The following is a 20,512-nucleotide window of genomic DNA, read 5'->3' on the forward strand; positions in this document are numbered from 1 at the left end:
GATGATATTAGTACGGACAATGATAGTATATGGCCTAGTGACTTTGACGGCAATTTTAATGTTTTCCTGTATAGATATAAACGACCTTAATTCTGCATTTGCAAAAATCAAATCAAATGCTAGTGGTGTAGATGGACTTCCATTAAATTTTTTTAAAATAATTTTCCCTCTTTTAAGTGGACATATTTTGAATTTATTTAATTTTATTATTACCACTTCCAAGTTTCCAATGAACTGGAAGGTGGCAAGGGTGATACCCATTCCGAAGTCCGAGAACTCTTTTGAATTTGAAAATTTGAGGCCAATAAGTATGCTACCAATAATTGGGAAAGTTTTTGAGCATGTCATTAAGTCGCAAATTTCGGTATATTTACAGCAATCCAATCTGCTGAATGATCATCAGACAGGATTTCGCAATGGCTGTAGTGTGCCTGCTTCACTTCTGGGAATAACAGAAACAATTAGAGAGTACGTAGATAAGGGGGAGATTTGTATTTTAGTGTCATTGGACTTATCCAAACCCTTTGATCGTGTGAGTCATAGATTATTGGTACACAAATTAGGAACTATGTATAATTTCTCCAATTCTGCATGTTCATTGTTGAGATCTTACTTGGAAGGGAGAAGGCAATTTGTTACTTTTAAAGAAAGGGACTCCAGTACACGGTTTGTTAAATCTGGCGTGGCTCAGGGTTCCGTTTTGTGACCTCTGCTGTTTACCATGTACTTGAATGACATTTTTGACAGATTTGAAACGGAAATATGTTCTATATTTGCAGACGATATTCAACTTATTTTTCATCATAAATCGGTCGATCATTTACAACAATCAGTGAACGAAATTATGTCCCAAATTCAATATTTGGTTTCAAGCAATAATTTTCTACTAAATGTATCGAAATCTAAGGTAGTAAGATTCAATTCTATACATACTGAAACCATTGTGGTAGATATGTACGGTAGCGAGGTATGTTTAGTCGACGGAATCAAGATCCTAGGAGTTATTCTAGATTCCAAACTGAGTTTTGATTACCATGTAAATAACATATATTCTAAGGTGTGTTTCACGCTAAAGAGACTATACTCTCTTAACTTGTTCTTGCCCTGCTATGTTAGGTATATTATTGCTCATGCATTACTTATGTCACAAGTGAGCTTCAGAATGGAGGTGTATTCATGTACCTCAGCGGCGAATCACGATAAAATAAGAGTGCTTGTTAACAAAATTGTAATATATGTTTATATGGTGAAACGTTTTAATATATTAGAGAGCCAAGAAGGAAATATTATTTATCAATACAACCATATCACACCCTATGTAAAAATGTTTTTAACATGTTCATTTACCAACTATTTAAAAGTAAGGAATTTACAATTATACTACAAAGTTTTGAAAACTCAAAAGCCTTTACATTTAGCTCAGAGATTTAGCTTTTTACATTCGCAAAGAAATCGGTTACTCTATATTCCTCTTAGCCATTCTTCTATTTATGATAACTCCTATGTTATAAATATTGCCCACTTGTGGAATGATTTACCTCCGGAATTAAAGTTTTTTAGTTATAGTTGTAACCAATACCGGAATAAGTTGATAACATTCTTTCCAAATTAGTTTATTCATTGCTAACTGAAGGGTTCTATATATTTATATTTACTGTTCAGGTAATATGTTGTAAGTTGATGCTGTTTATACAAATGTAGAAATAATTTAGATTAATTATTAATTTAGATTAAGGGTTATTTGAATTGATATATGTAAATCTATTGTAATATGCTTATGGCCTATAAGGTTTTTTGTATTACAGAATACGATGAATAAATAAAAAAATATAAATAAAATATGTCTTTTTTGTTGGATTAAAAAAAGGTCTGTGAAATGTAGGGCCTATTTTTTTACAAAAACGAAGTGCGTGGTTTGATTTGATATTATATTATTAAGTCTGTCTGGTTACTTTCCCAGCAAAAATTTTCCAGCAAGAACTTTCTGAGAGAGTAAGGGGGTTTTGTTCTCTTTTGCTAGAAAATTGTAAAAAGTAAACAGACACCTTCCCAGCAAAAACCAGCAAGCAATCAGCTGCCTTGCCAAAACAGACAATTTGTCCGCAAATAAAGGAAGCAAACACGTTGTATTCTATTAAAAATAAAAAAGAAAATGAAACAAAAAAGTATTTTTCCACTTTACAAATTTGTTTTCCATAAAACAATACAATTAGACTATGTTATTTCCACAATAAAATAGTTTTTAATTTTCACAAACATAAATCAACAACAAATTAAAAACAGATGATTGATTGTTTTCAGGAAGAAGAAGAGCTTGCAAGTGCTTGCTAGAAGAAATTTGTCCAGCAAGAATTTGCAAGCTCTCAGTGAAAGAACTGTCAAAATGTCTCTCTCGAAACGCTCTCTTTTGCTGGTTTTTTGTGTTAACAGACGACTTCCAGCAACAATTGGTACAAATTGTTACAAATTTTAGGGTAACCAGACACAGCTATTATTTGCTAACTCAATACCATACAAAAAATGTGAAATATTAGAAAAACTAGATAACATATAAAGAAATATTAAAGAATATATATTGTAAATAACAAAAATGTTTTGCAATCGATGAATCCGAGTTTCACCCTTTCAGAATTCGCGAACTGTTAACATATTCTATAAAGTATGACTACAATTCTTTAAAATGAAGTGTTTTAGGAGGGATCCCATAATGTTGATCATTAAAATTAATTTTCGTGGAAGCTGTGTTGGCATCAATGTAGAAAAATGGGTAAAAATGGGTTGAAGCCAACAAGTTTTTTATGTTCCCATGCGATTTCTCGCTTAACCTTACATTTTATAGACCTATTCCCAAAGAATGAATCACAGAATACTCCATGGGCAATAAGATAGCAGTGTATGATTTTTCGATATATCCACTGCATCCACCTAAAATTGATGCTGACATTTTGAAGCCGGAATTTCGGGGTTTTTTGAATTTGTTTAATAATCCGGACAAGAAGATAATATTCCAAACTCATAACACGATTATAGAACTCGTGATTTTAAGTCGTTTGGTGCATATCTCATGAGTGTGCTCCTTACAGCATCCTAGTTATTGAATCGAAAGGCCAAAATTTCATGCGTGAATTTTTTTACAAAACATATTTTTTGCGTGTAAAATTTACAACTGTCATTCAATTTCCTTTGAAACCCGCGTGAATTTAGTTTTTTTACGCGACGGTTCTAAAGAAGCCTTCCGCGATCGAATTCATGTACTAAAACCGCGGATATAGATACCTTGAAAATCGAAAAATCAGCAAAAATATATTTTGACAAATCCGCGTACTAAACCGCGATTTTCTTTAAAATTTTTTACATAAATGGAATCCTTTACTCGCGATTATAATATTTGCGAAAACACGTGTCATAAAAAAACAGAGATGCGCGAGTAATATGGGTATTTCGCCAAAAATTGAATGTGGAGGCACATCCGCGGTTTTTGAAGAATCTATTTGAAATAGGTGTATATTGACGTATTTTTTATGGGCGCTGATGAAGCCGGATGCGCATCAAAATCGTATGCACATTGCGCGACTTTTACCAACTTTAAGGTTTTTTGCAGTGCATGATGCAACTGGCGGCACACAATGGCCGCTGACTGAAACATCGAAATATGCATAAATATTGAAAGAGATTGATTCGCTTTATCCAAAATCGGATGCGCATCAACCGGCTTTGCCTAATTCGCGAGTTACAGGCTTTTTAATTTTCAAATATTTTAAATGATAGTAATTTCAATATTACTCTTAATTTTCTATCCTTATAAGTAATCACAGTAAGCAGTTAAGCTTTTACGATGGTAAACCATATATTTTGATAAAGTTTTAGCAGAATACTTTAATTTATGTATTAGATTTTAGCGAAATAGTTGGATAACTCTCAAATATTTTTTTCTAATTTTTCAAAACAAACCAAAAAATATATTTGTAACAATATTTTCCAACAATGAGTTGTTTCTCTTTTGTTGTTGTTATAATATGCAATTTATAAAGCCAATGTTTATAATTTTGGTTTCACATTTTTTACGCGTTGTCTAGTTCCTGTACGTATTTTTAATTTAGTTTTTAGAGGTTTATACGGACTCTGAGTTAGTATCATTTGAATTTATTGCCAGATTTTTGTAATTTTTTTGATCTTTCGCGAAAATAAAAACACATTTTGGAAATTTTGGTGCATCTACGGATGGATATCAAATGCTGTTATTGATATATGCTTACATTTTCTCAATACAAAAAATAAGAAATTTTAAAATATTTTTTCTTTATAAGAGGATAAAAACCGCTATAACTTTTGCGCGCATCGGCCAATTTCGTGAACGCGAGCAGATTTGAAACCAGATTTTTTTCCTTTAACTCTATACCAAAAATCGTATAGAGTGCTCGCAAAAAATTGTTTTAATTTTTTTCAAATGGAATTGCAAAGGAATTTTGTTATTTGCCATATAGGGGTAAAATTTACCACCACGTCAAAAAGTACGTCCTACATTTTCACCTCCAAAGTTAAAGGCTAAAGGATCGCGACGAATTATTGATTTCAATAGTTTGTGTTATTCCTCAACTTGGGGCGTGCTTTAGTTCTGTCCGCTCATATTTGTGACCTAAAATGTTTTTTGAATTTTAACTTTTGTTTATTACATTCTGAATATTGTGTTTTTCAATAAAAAGAAAATTACAAATAAAAATTACAAAATATTCTATCAAATGTGAAAAATATTATAGACATTTCCTTGTTTTGTTTACATACAGTTTGTCAAGTAATTGTTTTCGAACCAAGAAAACTAAAATTTTTCTGTATTAATCTATAACAAATTACTGATAATTGGGATAAAAATGTCGGGTTTTTGCAAAAAATAGTTGGTAGACTTATTAAAGACAAGATAGGATGTATAAATAAAAAATTGACCCACGTAGTCCAAGAAAAAATAACGAAAACCCATAACTACATATAATTCGAGCTGTCAAATAAATATATCATATCATGACATTTTATGAATGTTATTCTTAAAAAGGGTAGAGTACTAAGAAGTATCAACAATATTAGGCATATAATATCCCTACTAGGAGGGTTACCATATGGACCAAGGGAGTACCAGGTCATATTACATTTAAACAGGGTCCTATAGGTCTTATACCGGGAATATCTGAAAACTAAGGCGTTTTTTAGTTCACCAGGATGGATTGCCATCAATTACAATAAAAATTACCTACAGAATAATTAGATCAGAAGGGTTGCCAGATCGACTAAAAAGGTACCAGGTTTATATAAACAGTGAACGAGGCCTCCTGTGCCCCAAAACAGGCACCGAAGTTTGTTTTTTTTTTTTTACTTAAAATTAATTAGGAGATAATGGCATTTGACTAAACAATCGGAAATATCACAGTAGGAGACCAATATTGCTTAGAAATGTATGGGGTGAAGGTTTCGACAATTTTCAGAAATGCATACTTCGACATATTGGGCAAATTTCGCGTACTCTGCAGTACTACTGTAGTACATTTTTAAGGGGAAAATTATGTTGATGGGTAAATAATGCTTCAGTGTTATCATGGAAGCAAAAAAAAACTTAGAGAATTCCTCTGAACTGACTATAAACAGTGGAAATCGGAGGTCTATTAAAAATCAGCATAGACTGACAATATCTTATATATGCATTTCTAAGCGATTTTTGTACTTTTATGTCATATTTTGGTTTATTTCCCTTATCCCTTAATTCAATTTGAGTTAAATAAACAATTTTTCATAGATTAATACAGAAAAATGTTAGTTTTCTTGGTTCGAAAACAATTACTTGACAAACTGTATGTATACCGGTGATACAAACATTGTCCTTGGTCACACTAGCGAGTTTCTTGAAACGAATGCTAGGAAGAGGCAACATCGCAAAGACAGGAAACCATGTACAGCGGTTTCACTACCTCATACCCCTAAACTATAAACTCGAAGTCGCCATGTTAAAACAGCGCAAGTGTGACCTTCGACATTAGAAACTAAAACAAATTTCTATGAAATTGGTCCATATGACCGAAACAGGTTAAAGTTGTCTTCATTGCTTTCATTGGCAGCCTCTTTTGGTCATATGGACCAATTAAGATATGTCATAGGGCAAATACCGCCTTGGACCCCAAACACACAATTTCAACAGTAAAGCACAGAGGAGACTCTGTTGTGGTATGGCGTTGTATGAGTGCTTCCGGTGTAGGAAATCGTGTCTTTATCGAATGAATTAAGGATAAGATGTATTTAAACATTAAACATTCTGAAAGGATAATTTGAAATTTAGGCGCTGAAAAAAATGGGATTTGGGACAACATTCCAATTTTATCAATATATGAGCCCGAGCACAAATCACATATTTTTTAAAAAATGGATGCTATGTAACTTTCCAAAAGTGATTCAAACACCTCCCCGATCCTCGGATTTGAATCCTATACATAATTTATGGAGTATTTTGGAGACAAATATAAAAAAAAAATTCAGAAAAATTCAGATATCGTGCACCGAAAATTTAGTTAAATTTTTGCCAAAAGGGCTAAAAACCGTAAAGGATAACAAGGGATGTCATACCAAGTGCTAAACTCCTAAGAAATCCTTTTGGGTTCATAAAACTTTTAGAGTGCATACTTTTCACTGTGAGGTAGAAATCGATGTTGTTTAACAATTTTTATTTTTTTATCTAAACTTACCTGAATTTTGTTAATTTTATTTTATAATATTTAAGTTAAGACACTAATGTAACAATATAAAAAAGAATGAAATCGCTATCATTAATTAACTCTTAGAAATCGCAGTTTTAATGAAAGAAAGTGAAGTGGTTACTTTTGACCACTGTTGGGCAGAAATGCTCGGCCTCATACACAAAAGTGTAAAAAATACATGAGCCTCTCGCAATTTGCCCACCATTGCTTTTGACTGTGATTTACTGTATGTATGTATTGAAAACAACTTGCATGTATTGTATTAATAGTTTATTAGCTTTTTGTAATCAGTGGTTTCCTTCTTATTTCTCTTTGCTACTTTTAGGATAAAACATCAACTGTGTACCCCTTTGCAGACTCTAGAAGATTTCCCGAAAATTGCTCACAAAGGGAGAGAAGAAAGGTACAACCAATATATAATCGGTACTCACTTTTAAAAAAATGCTGTCCTCTGGGTGAGAGCTTGAGCATGACTGGCGAAGAAGAGAACAGAGCGCTGTGTGTATCGACAAGTAGAAGCATTGATCATCGCGCCTTGAATGTCACTCTCTATGACAACTGCATTGAGGACATGGAAACTGATTTGATCCTTCCGTTTGAAATCGGAAATCCCTGTAATACGTAAGTGATATTTATGGTAATTTTACACGAATTCTGTTTTAAGGAAATCTAATTTGCACGAAAAGTACGAAATGTACACGAAAAGTATAAACTAAATGTGCAGCGGTCCCACTTGTACGGAAAGAAGTGAAGCTACCGCTTCAAACATAGGTATGTAACGATCGAAACAAAAAAAGCAAAAAAAATTCTCCTTGTCCAAAATGTTCAATATGGGTCAACGCTTATGTATAGCCCCTATATAAAGCTACCGCCCGACTTTCGGAATTTTGACGATTTTACTTAAATTTTCCAAGAGCTTTGGCTAAAATTTTTTTATTTCTAAGTGAACAAAATACCTCCTTGCAAATAATGTTTAATATAGTCCAAGTTTTGGTATAGGTACCTCCTGATTTTGTAAGAAAATATCGAGACTGCCAAATACTTCTAACATTAGTAAAACTCAACATAAATTAATAGTAATAATATTAAAAACACCAGAAAAGTCAAGAATTAGTTTTAAATTTTTTCGTAAAAGCATTGTCAAGAACATCAACTGCAATTTTCATTTTAGAAATTGTACAATTATTGCTGTGTTCCAGAACCTGCAAGAAGCTACTATTTTTTACTACGATAAAATTTTTTCCTTTATGTTATCGGAAATATAGCAAAAATTAGTATATTCTTGCAATACTGGAACAGACCAAATGTCTTCAATTTTCTACAATTTCACTCATAAACTACGAATGCCTTGCAGATGTACATATTTTACGTTTTACAGGCATTACATAGAAATCACAATTTCTACAATTTCTTCCACATAGCTTTGCATATTACCGCTCATGGTACAATTATTTTACAAGTAGAGGCAAGTGTTGTTGTACAACAAACGTAACAACGACCACACAAACATTTGTTTTTGTAAGTAATACTAGTGTCACTGGTATTTGTAAACAAAAATAAAAATTGTCAATAAATTATTTTAATCTCAAAAATAAATATTTTCAGATTTGGTTTCATAAATTTGAAAAACATGAATGAAAATTCGATTTTTTGTTCAATATTAATATTTCCAATCCATTCGTCTAAATTGTTAATTGCATGCAGGAAGAGTATTTGTTACAAAAATGTTTGGGGTCGCTAAATATTTGAAAATCTGCTTCAAACTTTTGTTTTTGAAATTAAAAAAACTTATCTTTATTAGGGATTATTTTTAAATTTTACAAAATAACACACATTTTGTGCCACATTGCGAAAAATGTTTTCGCATTGAAACAATTTAAGAATTGTCTGTTCTGAACGGAATCACATATTGGAAACATTATCTTAAATTGACACTAGGTGATTAATGCATTTTATGTACATATGATACATTAATCACCTAGTGTCAATTTCAATATGTGATTCCGTTCAGAACAGACAATACTTAATTGTTTCGATGCGTTTTGTTTGATGTTTTTTCGCAAAGTAATCGATGTAATTGTAGTCCAGAGCAAAGTCGGTCAATATATGCTACATATGGATTGATACATGGTCAGACGACTGACAGAAAGAAGCACAGTTCTGCAAAAACATATTCTCTTAAGTTGTGTATATAATAAAAAGGACACAAATATGTTCATAATATGCAAAATCGCAATGTGAAGATTGATATTTGGTATATTATTGTGTCCGTCCATCTTGGGCGCCCACTTCGCGGTGACTAAATACCTCACGAAATTGTTCTGAAGAAACGTGCCCATATGTGATGTCATAATATGTGAGGCAGTTCGTCCGGACTCGAAGATATCTCCGGAGATATTCGTAGTTTTTATTCTGAATATTTTGCTCTCAAAAAATATATATCCCTTATGTACATAGGAAATAGAAATAAGAACACAAAATGTCTTTTGGAATTTGACACTAGTATTACAGGAGAATCAAAACAGCTGGCACGTAATTCTACCTGTAAATTATTGTATTATTTTACCATGATTACAGCTATAATAAAAAAATAACAGATATAAACTTTTCGATTTTTGTCCACGGGCTATTCTAGATGTTTGCCCTTGTGTTTTCGGTCTGCTCGAATTTCTGAATGGTTGTAATTCACTTCGTTTTTAACCTTACTTACTTACTTAGCTGGCCCATTACAGAACATTTGCTCCATAGGCCGAACTAAGAAAAGATCTCCAAATCTCTCTGTTTATTGCTTCGCTTTCTGGAATACCGCGCCTTTTCATCTCGTCATCCACTTGTTTGCGCCATCTATTCCTTGGCCTGCCAATCCTGTTGCAATCGTTGCATTTCAATAGCTTAATTATATTGATGTCGTTGTACAGAAGATACAGCTCGTGGTTCATGCGACGTCGATATTCACCGTCAACGCAGTTTGGCCCGTATATAATAAAAAAATAACAGATATAAACTTTTCGATTTTTGTCCACGGGCTATTCTAGATGTTTGCCCTTGTGTTTTCGGTCTGCTCGAATTTCTGAATGGTTGTAATTCACTTCGTTTTTAACCTTACTTACTTACTTAGCTGGCCCATTACAGAACATTTGCTCCATAGGCCGAACTAAGAAAAGATCTCCAAATCTCTCTGTTTATTGCTTCGCTTTCTGGAATACCGCGCCTTTTCATCTCGTCATCCACTTGTTTGCGCCATCTATTCCTTGGCCTGCCAATCCTGTTGCAATCGTTGCATCTCAATAGTTTAATTATATTGATGTCGTTGTACAGAAGATACAGCTCGTGGTTCATGCGACGTCGATATTCACCGTCAACGCAGTTTGGCCCGTAGATATTTCGAAGAATATTTTTCTCAAACATACCAAGCAGTGCCATGTCTGCTTGCGCAAGTACCCAGGCTTCTGAACCATACATCAGCACGGGTAGTATCAGTGTTTTGTAAAGCGTTGTTTTTGTTTGACGAGATGTGGATTTATTTCTAAACTGCTTACTCAGCCCGAAGTAGCATCTGTTGGCCAATACAATTCTTCTTTTTATTTCACAATTGATGTCATCTGTTGTGTTTACGGCGGTACCGAGGCAGACGAAGTCTTTTACTACCTTAAAATTATAGGAACCAACTTCAACAGTTGGTCCGAGCTCAATGGACGCATTGCGCGTCGACACCATCAACTTGGTTTTCCCGCCGTTTACCGCCAGACCCACTTTAGCAGATTCTCCTTCGACCTTCATAAAGGTATCAGTTACTTCTTTTACTGATCGTCCCATGATGTCTATATCATCAGCATAAGCAAGTAACATGTGTCTATTGTGCCACTTCTTTTGACGTTTATCTCTCGTATAACCTTTTTCAGCAGGATGTTGAAGAGATCAGACGAAAGGCTGTCTCCTTGCCTGAAACCTCTTTGGTACAAAACTCTTCGGTGAAGTTCTTTCCTATTTTAACTGTCAGTTAAAGTCATTTCACAAAGCCAAATGAGATTTGCGGGGATACCAAATTCAGACATGGCTTGGAATACCTTTGAACGTAGTGGGCAGTCGAAGGCTGATTTATAATCGACAAAAAGGTGGTAGGTGTCGATCTGACGCAGGGTAAATATCTGGGCAATGGTGGACTTGCCAGGTCGAAAGCGGCATTGTCTCGTTGGCCATAGGCTTTAGTCGTTCGCACGATATCCCTGGCACGATCTTGTAGGCAATTGGGAGTAGACTTATGCCCCTATAGTTAGAGCATACAGTCTTATCTCCTTTCTTGTAGACGGGGCACAGGATACTCAGATTCTAATCGTCGGGTACTCGTTCTTTCTGCCAGACGGTGCTATAACTAGCTGATGAATACACCTTATCAGCGTGTCGCCTCCGGTTTTGAACAGATAGGCTGGTAAGCCATCGACTCCTGCTGCCTTATTATTCTTCAGCCGACTTATTGCTGTCTTTACCTCATCTTGGCTGGGCGGTATACATTCAATACCATCTTCTGGGATTTGATCTGTGGTATCTTCGCCGTCTTCGCTACTATCGCATATGTAATGAACACTTTTGTGTTTACAAATACTTCAAAAATATAGTATCAATTTTTCTTGAAATAAATATTTCGTTTGTTAACAAACAGTAATGGTAGGACTATGGGAGTCGTAAATGTGCTAGCACAAGCAGTCGGCGGGGGATTCGCGTCCTGCATTCTGTCTGTCCGTCTTAACATTCCAATAATAATATATAACTCCCTATTTTTTTAATGAATACTTAAAACTTTCTGGACCAAATAGTTACAAGGCTAACTGAAACTAAGGACCCCGCAAAACCTTGCAACAAGTTAAAGGTGAAATCTATTGATGAAAGGTATCGATTTTTAAACTGTCTTTATGTAAGCAACTCCCTGATGTTCGGAGTGCGTAGCCTCTTTACCCACCCTACCTTCGGCTCTATATGGGCTAATAATATTGATAGAGCCCCTAACTAAAGACCTGACTTTTAATCTATTTTGAATTACACATCTCTTTAGGAAAACTCAGATTTTTTTTATTTAGCAGTCCATAATTGCGAATTCACAGAATTTATTCATAACATTTTGGCTTATAAGATAAATGTTTTATGTTTATAAACTCTAAATATAACAATAATCCATACAAAAGAGTTTATCGAGATTACTTAATCTTTTAAAAATTATTATAAAATAAAGATATATTTATTAATCCTATTTTACAACCTATGACTGTTTAGATGAAAAAAGGCATGAAAACATATTATTGAATATAATCTGAGTTCCTGATTGTAGTAGGGTGTCTTTTATAAGACCCATAGTTAACAAGTAAAGTAAATTAACAAGTAAATGAACAGAGCCAAGGAATGCCAAGATAATGTAAATAAACGAATTCTATTTGTTCTTTCTTCAGCAATAAAAAGCAATGTGGATTAACTACAAAATAGAAGATTAGGAAGAAGTTCACTTACCAACATCAGACGTAGATTTATTGATGAGGCCTCCCAATAATGTATGTTGATGTTTGGTGGTGTTGTTGTTTTTAAATCCGGAACATTGCTAGATTAGTGAGTAATAAAATTATGCATATAGACTAGCTTTTTTTTGTGTCATATCCTTATTTATGTTGCTTTTCGATTAATAATAATTATACATATTTTGTGATCACTTAATTTGTTATCATGCACAATTCACAATATTTCAAATTATATTCGTTTTCTGTATCCGGTTTATGGTAAATATTATTTTTTTGCAATTATTTTTAATAATAACATAATATATCAACACTTGCCTAATTTTACTGGCTATTTTTCTATTCACTTCCACTATTTCTCAAACACGAATTTTATGTGACATTTTTTTATTACCGATCAGTTTTACATATCAATTGAAACTGGTTTTGGTCAACCAAGTAACAATTGTTCGTTGGATATTACTGTTGTTATGTCAGAAAAGAAGAAGCGGATCAGTAAAATTAGAACAAGTGTTGTTGTTTTACCAAATCAAAAGAAGAAAGGTATAAATGAAATGAATAATGAAATTGTTGTTTTTGAGTCATTTATAATAGAAAAAACATGTTCTTGAATTTTGATTTATAAAAACCAGAGAAAGTCTGTGGATAGTATTATAACAATTAAATGCTCTTTTAAATTACTCTGAGGAAGATGAATTTCTCTGCAGTTAGGGATGCCAATTAAAGTCTTTTTTACTTAGAACCTCCCAATAATGGGAAATTCTAAGTCGAACAGCTAGTCGAAAAACACTTGAATGCCTGAATGCAATCGGTAAGGCGATTAATTATCATTTATAACAATTTTTAACAACTTATGGAAATAAGGTTATGCACTTTAAATAAGGTTAGGGACTAGAATCCAATTACATGTAAAATGGTTATATTGAGTTTTTACCACCAGCCGTTTTGGAATGTTTTGTCGATCAACTTTTTATGGAGCATGCAACATCGGTGGTTATAGTTGAGGTTCGCCTTAAATGTTGATGAAACTTTCAAAACTTTGATCTTGGCACGGAATGCTTAGTGGCACATGGATATAAGGAGCGCAGTTTCGTGTATATTTAGCCTTTTGCAGATAGTATGCTTTGCATATGGTATACTTGGACACCTCTACTTCAGCTTAATATTTCTTGGCAGCAATATATATGCGGAAGACGTCGCCTTTTTCCACACGTCTCTTAGAATAGCTCCCAATTTTAGAAGCAAATTTCTAATAACTTGTGGGGTAGATTTTCCTAAATTTCACACATTTTTTTAATTACACTTTTATAATTTTATTCAGTAATGTGATTTACCTTTATATTTTATCAAAATGTACGATTAATATAGAACTTCGATAAAAAAATACTGGGATTTAGAATTGACTTGCAAAATTATAGGTAAAATTATCTTTATCAAACTGTGAAATGGAAATTGATGTTCACTGGTGCAAGATTTGATGAAAAAGGAAGAAGCTGAATATAGCGTGGCTTTATGAAGCTTCGGTGGATAGCTATCTGGAGGTGTACAAAGCGTAATGAAAATAATTCGAACTTGATGTTGCCATACTGTGACTTGCAAAGAAAATCGATAACATGGGTTTTGAGTTATCGATCGTCGGTATAACCGTTAAAACTGATCGGGGTTATACTTAGATGGTTTGAAAAGAAAAATTATAGAGTTTCAAAAAGTGCTTTGTTTTCAATTTTGGTAAAGTTCACCACAAAACCGCATAATTCTGGCTCTGTGAGCAACAGAATTAGGAGGAAAAAAGAACTTTCATGGACGTATGTCCTTACCATGGTATGTCCCAACGAGATTGTTCTCTAAATCTTCTAATATATAATAATGGCTACCGAGTTTCTCACGAATTCTAGCTTTGATAAAAACTGGGGCCAGTTTAGAATTAAATTTCTTTTCCATATTGCTCTGAGCAAAATTTCTTCTGAAAACTTCTTGTCCAACATGGAAAGAAGTCAATCTCGTTCTGAGGTTGTATTGTTCCCTATTTCGTTCATAGGATGCTTTAATATTTTTTCATAATATCAGTTCTTAAAATTTGAAGTTGGTCTTCTCTTGCCACTTTGGCATGAGGTTCCTCTAACATCTCCACGTTTTTCAACAACTTATAGGATGACCCATGAGTGATCATATTTAACCCAAACAAAGCACGGTATGGTGACATTTCTATAGTTTGGTGGTACGAGTTTCGCAGAGCGCAACATATAGAACTCAGGTACTTATCCCAAAGTTGGTGATCTTTTTTGATATATGCCCGCATGCCCGCTATCAGAGATCTATTTACACGCTCTGATGCGTTAGACTGTGGTGAATAATACGCAGTATAAGAGTGCGTGATACCATACGTGGTTAAAAAGGCATTGAAGTCATGTGATTTGAACTGGGTTCCGTTGTCACTTACTATTACTTCGGGAACACCGTAAACATGGAATATATTTTTCTCTAAAAAGTCCTGTATGATGCCCGAAGTAAATTTTCGTAGGGGACACACCCAGTGGAACTTGGTTAAGTGGTCCAATACTATTAGGAGTCCTATATATCCAGACTTACTACGAGGATATGGGCCAAGGATGTCAATATAAAGTCTCTGAAAAGGTCTTTCAGTGACGATTTGTTTCCCCATGGGGGGTTTCATAACAAAATTGGGAGATTTAGTGGATTTACACACTTCACAAGTCTTCAGATAACTGCGTACATCTCTAACCATACCTGGCCAATAAAAATTCCTCCTCAGGATTTCTAGGGTTTTCACCATTCCACCGTGAGAGGATATTGGTGAATCATGAGCTCTATACAGAACCGATTGACGGAGTTTTAGCGGAATCCACAGCTTCCAGGCTAAATTTTCTTGCTCAGTGTCACCAGAATAATGTTCTGTCCTGATATAGACATAACTGTCTACTATTTCTCACTGTTGTCAGTCACTTTCTTTTTCAGTTCTTCGTAGTCGAGATCTTTAAAATGTGGCGAATCAAGATCCACTTCTGGCTCTACGGATTCTATACTGTCGGTCGATACTTCTGGAATGCGGGAGAGTGCATCGGGCACAACATTATCTTTTCCTTTTCTGTGACTCACAGTAAATCGGTACGATTGTAGCTGAAATACCCATCTAGCTAGTCTTCCGCTCAAATTTGGTTGTTTCATCAACCAGACTAAACTAGAATGGTCAGTGATAACCTCGAACTCTTGCATTTCGAGGTAGCACCTAAAGCGTTTGATGGCTTCCAGCGCAGCCAAGCATTCGCGCTCGGTAACGCTGTAATTTCGCTGTGCCGAATTTAACTTCCTACTCATAAATGCAACTGGTCGTTCTTGGTTATCACTGTCCATTTGAACCAGGACAGCACCAATCCCGTAGTCACTGGCATCACAATGTACAAAAAACTTCTTGGAAAAATCGGGATTTATGAGGACAGGAGCAGAGGTTAAAAGATATTTAATACGCTCAAAAGCCTGCTGCGCTTCTTGTGTCCAAACAAATTTCTTTTTGGTTGATACCACTTCGGTTATTGGGAAGACTTCTGTCGAAAAATTCTCAATAAACCGACGGTACCAACCAGCCAGTCCAAGAAATCCTCGAACCTGCTTCAGGTTCTTCGGAATTGGCCAATTTATGATAGAGCTTATCTTGTCTGGGTCTGTGGTTATCCCACCGTTCCCAATAACATACCCGAGATAATTAACTCGAGTAACGCAAAATTTACTTTTTCCTATATTTAAAGTCAAATTTGCCTTTTTAAATTGATAAGCAATTCTTATAAGGACTTCTAAGTGACTTTCAAAATTCTCTGAAACAACCACTAAATCGTCCAGTTAGCCAAATACGCAATGTCGGAGATCTGCTGGAATGATCTCATCCACAAGACGACACATTGTCTGTGGAGCATTACATAGCCCAAAGGGCATCACGACGAATTGGTATAATAGTCTACCTGGTACAGTGAAAGCAGTTAGAGGTTTAGAGTTTTCGTCCAACGCAACTTGCCAGTATGCATCTTTAAGGTCCAATTTGGTGATAACGTTGGCCTTAGGAAGTCTGGCAAAAATACCTTCTATGGATGGAAGAGGGTATGCGTCCTTCTTCGTAACCATATTTAGTTTTCTTGCGTCTAGACACAACCTCACCTTGCCTGGTTTTATTACAAGCCTCATAGGCGAACTCCAGGCTGATGACGAAGGTTCTATTACCCCCAAAGAAAGCATTCTGTCGATTTCCTTAAACATCACTTTCTCAACAGCCGGAGATACCGAATAAAACCGCTGTTTAATTGGGGTTGCATTGCCTACGTCTATCGAGTGCCTAATCAAAGGAGTTCGGCCTAGGCCTTGAACTTCAAAACTGGGAAAAAGCTTTTTTACGCAATCGAGTTGTTGCCTTTGGTCTGTAGACAGGGGGTATAAAGAATCGGTATCACTATCAGAGTTGTCACCATTGGGTAAATCATTTTTGCTATCGTTAAAACTGTTTATATCTTCATCATCATTCAGAGAAACCATATCCAGAGAGCCCAGAAAGTTACTAAATAGGTTAAAAGCTTTAAAAAAGTCAACACCTAAGATCAACCTTTGCGATAGTGTGGGAATAATGAACAATTTTATTGGATGTGTATGTCCCTTAAATGTGATGTCTACGTCTAGCCATCCAACCACTTTTTGCGGATTTCCATCTGCAATTTTTACATAGGAATTGACTTTGGTGAAATTAGCAATTTTTTTTAAATCTGAGGTTGCCAGATCAGAGCCTATACAGCTTATGCTGGCTCCTGTGTCCAAGAGACCAAATTCCTGAAACTGTAGAAATGTAACCTTTGCGTAATAACGCTTATCTTTTGGATTACTGACAATTGCCGATACTAAAAATCGACGACTTAGCTGACGAAGCTTCCAATACCTGCGAAGTCTTAAAGTATTGCTTTTTGGTTTGCAAACACGCTCTGTATATAGTGTATCGACGTTGAAAATTTTGTTTCGTTTCTCCATATACCTTTCCCATCGTATATGATAAGGTACTAGAGGATGTAAAGTTTTGGAATTATTATCGTTTTTGGTAAAGAAGGGTTTTGCAAGAATTTGCTGAGGCTTAACGCCGGTTTCATTCTGGGTAGAAAAGTGTTTTTGAAAAGTTTGAATATCCGTATTAGTATGTTGTGGAAATTCGATTGGAACATTAACAGTAAGTGCGGTATTTATTTCTTTTTTAGGGCCTATTGTTCTCTCCTGGGAACTGAGGCTTTGCCGTTTTTTGGTGGCATTGTCTTCTTGGCAATGCAAATGGAACAATTTGGTTTGTATACCTCCTTGGCCCCGCAACCATAACAAAATATTTTCCGTTCTTGTAGACAGTCTTCCCAGTGGTGTCCAATGTCACCACAGTTCCAACATTGAATGTTGTTTGGATAACCTTTTAGAGCATCCACTGATGCGTCAGATAACGGAGTGTTTATGGTATCTGAGTGTGGTTTTTCTAGATCTAGCTCAGATATATGTCGCCTCTGTTGAGGAATATTGGGATTTCGAGCAATTAAATTGCGTTTTACATGTTCACCATTTAAGAAGTTTTCTCTTTTTTGAACAAGTTTGCGCAAATGAAAAATGGATCCTATTTTAAGATACAATAAGTCCCGTCGAATCTCAGGACGAAGATTCCTTGTAATGATTTCTACAAGTTCAGCTTCTGCCATGGGGGTACTAAGACGGTCTACTATTGCGGAAATGGCCTCATAAAAAGAATCAAAATTTTCAGAAGGCTTCTGCTTTCTGTTTCTTATTTCTTCTCGAATATCAAAACAAGTTTTAAAATTACGATACTGTGATCTAAGGGCAAAACAAAAGTCATTCCACTCTACAGTGGGTACTTGTTTCCGGTACCACCAATACCAGTTTTTGGCTTTGCCGGATAATAAAATCTGAATGTGCTTACAAATCAATGTAAAATCTCCATTGAATGCATCATCAGTTAGAGATTTTAATCGGTATATAAATTCTTCTACCGGTAACCCATTAGGCGATCCGTCGAATTGTAGGTGCCAGCTATGTATTATAGAGCTGATCTTGTCTGTTGAAAAATTACATGAAGACGCCGTTGAGGTATTTGAAATGTCATTTGAATGCACATTATAGACATTGTGATTGGAAGAAGAGAAATTTTCAATCATAGGATTGCCATTTGTTGGGTTCGATCCCCCAACTCTATTGTTTTTTTGAATTTCTAAAGGATTCTGAGTAGGCGCTGGTAATATATTCAAAGATTCTAGCATTCTAGTAAGATTCTGCTCAATCAAACGATTAATGTGATTATAATCTACTGCCGAATTGGAAGAGTTATTATTTGGAAAAGATGTTGGAGGCCTTTGCTTCACTGGGGTATTTGGTTGTTCATAATTCATATTTGGGTCTGGGTTACTGCGTGTGTAACTCCTGGTGATGTACTGGTAAGCTTTAGCCCCTCGAGGTTTTCCTTTACTGGTCGCTTTACTACCTGATGGATATGTCTGAGTTGAATTACTTATAGAAGAAGAATGTGGTCCATTGATGTCTAAATCAGATACAAAATTATATTTCTTTAGATCAGAAAGGCTACATACTTTTCTACATATAGGACATTCAGCCGTATTAGCTAAAAATGTCTCTATACACTGTCGGTGAAATATGTGTGAACATTCTTTTATTATTAAACAGTCCTGACTCTCTAATATTGGCTCCTCACAAACAAAACACTCCAGTACACTATCAGTATTTGTAGCAGTTGCAGAAGGTTCCATAGCTGCAGGAGGAGGGGAGTTCTACTTAGAGACATATTTGCAATAAAAATGATTCTCAATAGAATCAAAAAGAAAAACTTGAAATTCAAACCTAAAGATATGAAAAGGTTTGAAGTCGGGAATAATATTAATATTTAGCAGAATTGTTTGAAATAACAAAACGATACTTTCAATTTGATATGTATGTATATATGTGAGTTTCCTAATATAAGACAATGTGAATTCAAAATAGCTAGACAGCTGTAAGGAATCGATACTGAAAAGCAAAGTTGGGCTATGAGGTTTTACATTTAACGACAATGACCAATACGTTTAACAAACCAATTCAAATCCGTAACTTTTGAAACCTGTTGGATTGCCTAAAATATATCGGACAAAGTATTGCAGACAGCAATCCCTTTGTAATCCAAAAAACACATTATAGGAGAATTGATAGCTAGTTAAACCTGATATTAGTTCCTTGGTGATAAACTAAAACTTATGCAAATGTATCTTCCCTCTGAATCTGTTTCAACAAGCCTGCAACAAATTTATACCTCCTAGACGGTTAGATTGTTCGAAACTTAGTATCCTCAAACATCTAAAATATCCTGTAAAGGGATATAAAATATTCCAAACCAGTTTCTACAGAAATACAAAGAGGAAGTACAGAGCAAAATTAATGAATGAAGTCTACAATCTACTGAAAAGGATGAGCCGAAAAGGACGATGGAACTCCTTTTGGCCCCACGTTGGGCGCCAATTATTGTAATGAACACTTTTGTGTTTACAAATACTTCAAAAATATAGTATCAATTTTTCTTGAAATAAATATTTCGTTTGTTAACAAACAGTAATGGTAGGACTATGGGAGTCGTAAATGTGCTAGCACAAGCAGTCGGCGGGGGGATTCGCGTCCTGCATTCTGTCTGTCCGTCTTAAGATTCCAATAATAAAATATAACTCCCTATTTTTTTAATGAATACTTAAAACTTTCTGGACCAAATAGTTACAAGGCTAACTGAAACTAAGCACCCCGCAAAACCTTGCAACAAGTTAAAGGTGAAATCTATTGATGAAAGGTATCGATTTTTAAACTGTCTTTATGTAAGCAACTCCCTGATGTTCGGAGTGCGTAGCCTCTTTACCCACCCTACCTTCGGCTCTATATGGGCTAATAATATTGATAGAGCCCCTAACTAAAGACCTGACTTTTAATCTATTTTGAATTACACATCTCTTTAGGAAAACTCAGAATTTTTTTTATTTAGCAGTCCATAATTGCGAATTCACAGAATTTATTCATAAAATTTTGGCTTATAAGATAAATGTTTTATGTATATAAACTCTAAATATAACAATAATCCATACAAAAGAGTTTATCGAGATTACTTAATCTTTTAAAAATTATTATAAAATAAAGATATATTTATTAATCCTATTTTACAACCTATGACTGGGTAAATGAAAAAAGGCATGAAAACATATTATTGAA

At 34.8% G+C, this 20,512-nt stretch overlaps 1 protein-coding gene across 6 annotated transcripts in view; it reads left to right on the forward strand.

Annotated features, from left to right (window-relative positions):
- mthl14 (methuselah-like 14) overlaps nucleotides 1-20,512 on the forward strand; it is a 170,420-nt gene that overhangs the window by 24,058 nt on the left and 125,850 nt on the right. For all 6 annotated transcript variants that reach the window (XR_012412436.1, XM_073982276.1, XM_073982278.1 and 3 more), the window contains one exon: nucleotides 7,060-7,355. Coding sequence is in view for 5 of the 6 variants with exons in the window: in XM_073982276.1 (XP_073838377.1) it covers nucleotides 7,060-7,355 (296 nt within the window). In the remaining variant the exon portion in view is untranslated. The remainder of the gene's footprint in view (nucleotides 1-7,059; nucleotides 7,356-20,512) is intronic.

This window comes from Musca autumnalis, unplaced genomic scaffold (genome assembly GCF_047663935.1).
Source record: "Musca autumnalis isolate F117 unplaced genomic scaffold, ASM4766393v1 scaffold_4, whole genome shotgun sequence".
Taxonomy (NCBI): domain Eukaryota; kingdom Metazoa; phylum Arthropoda; class Insecta; order Diptera; family Muscidae; genus Musca; species Musca autumnalis.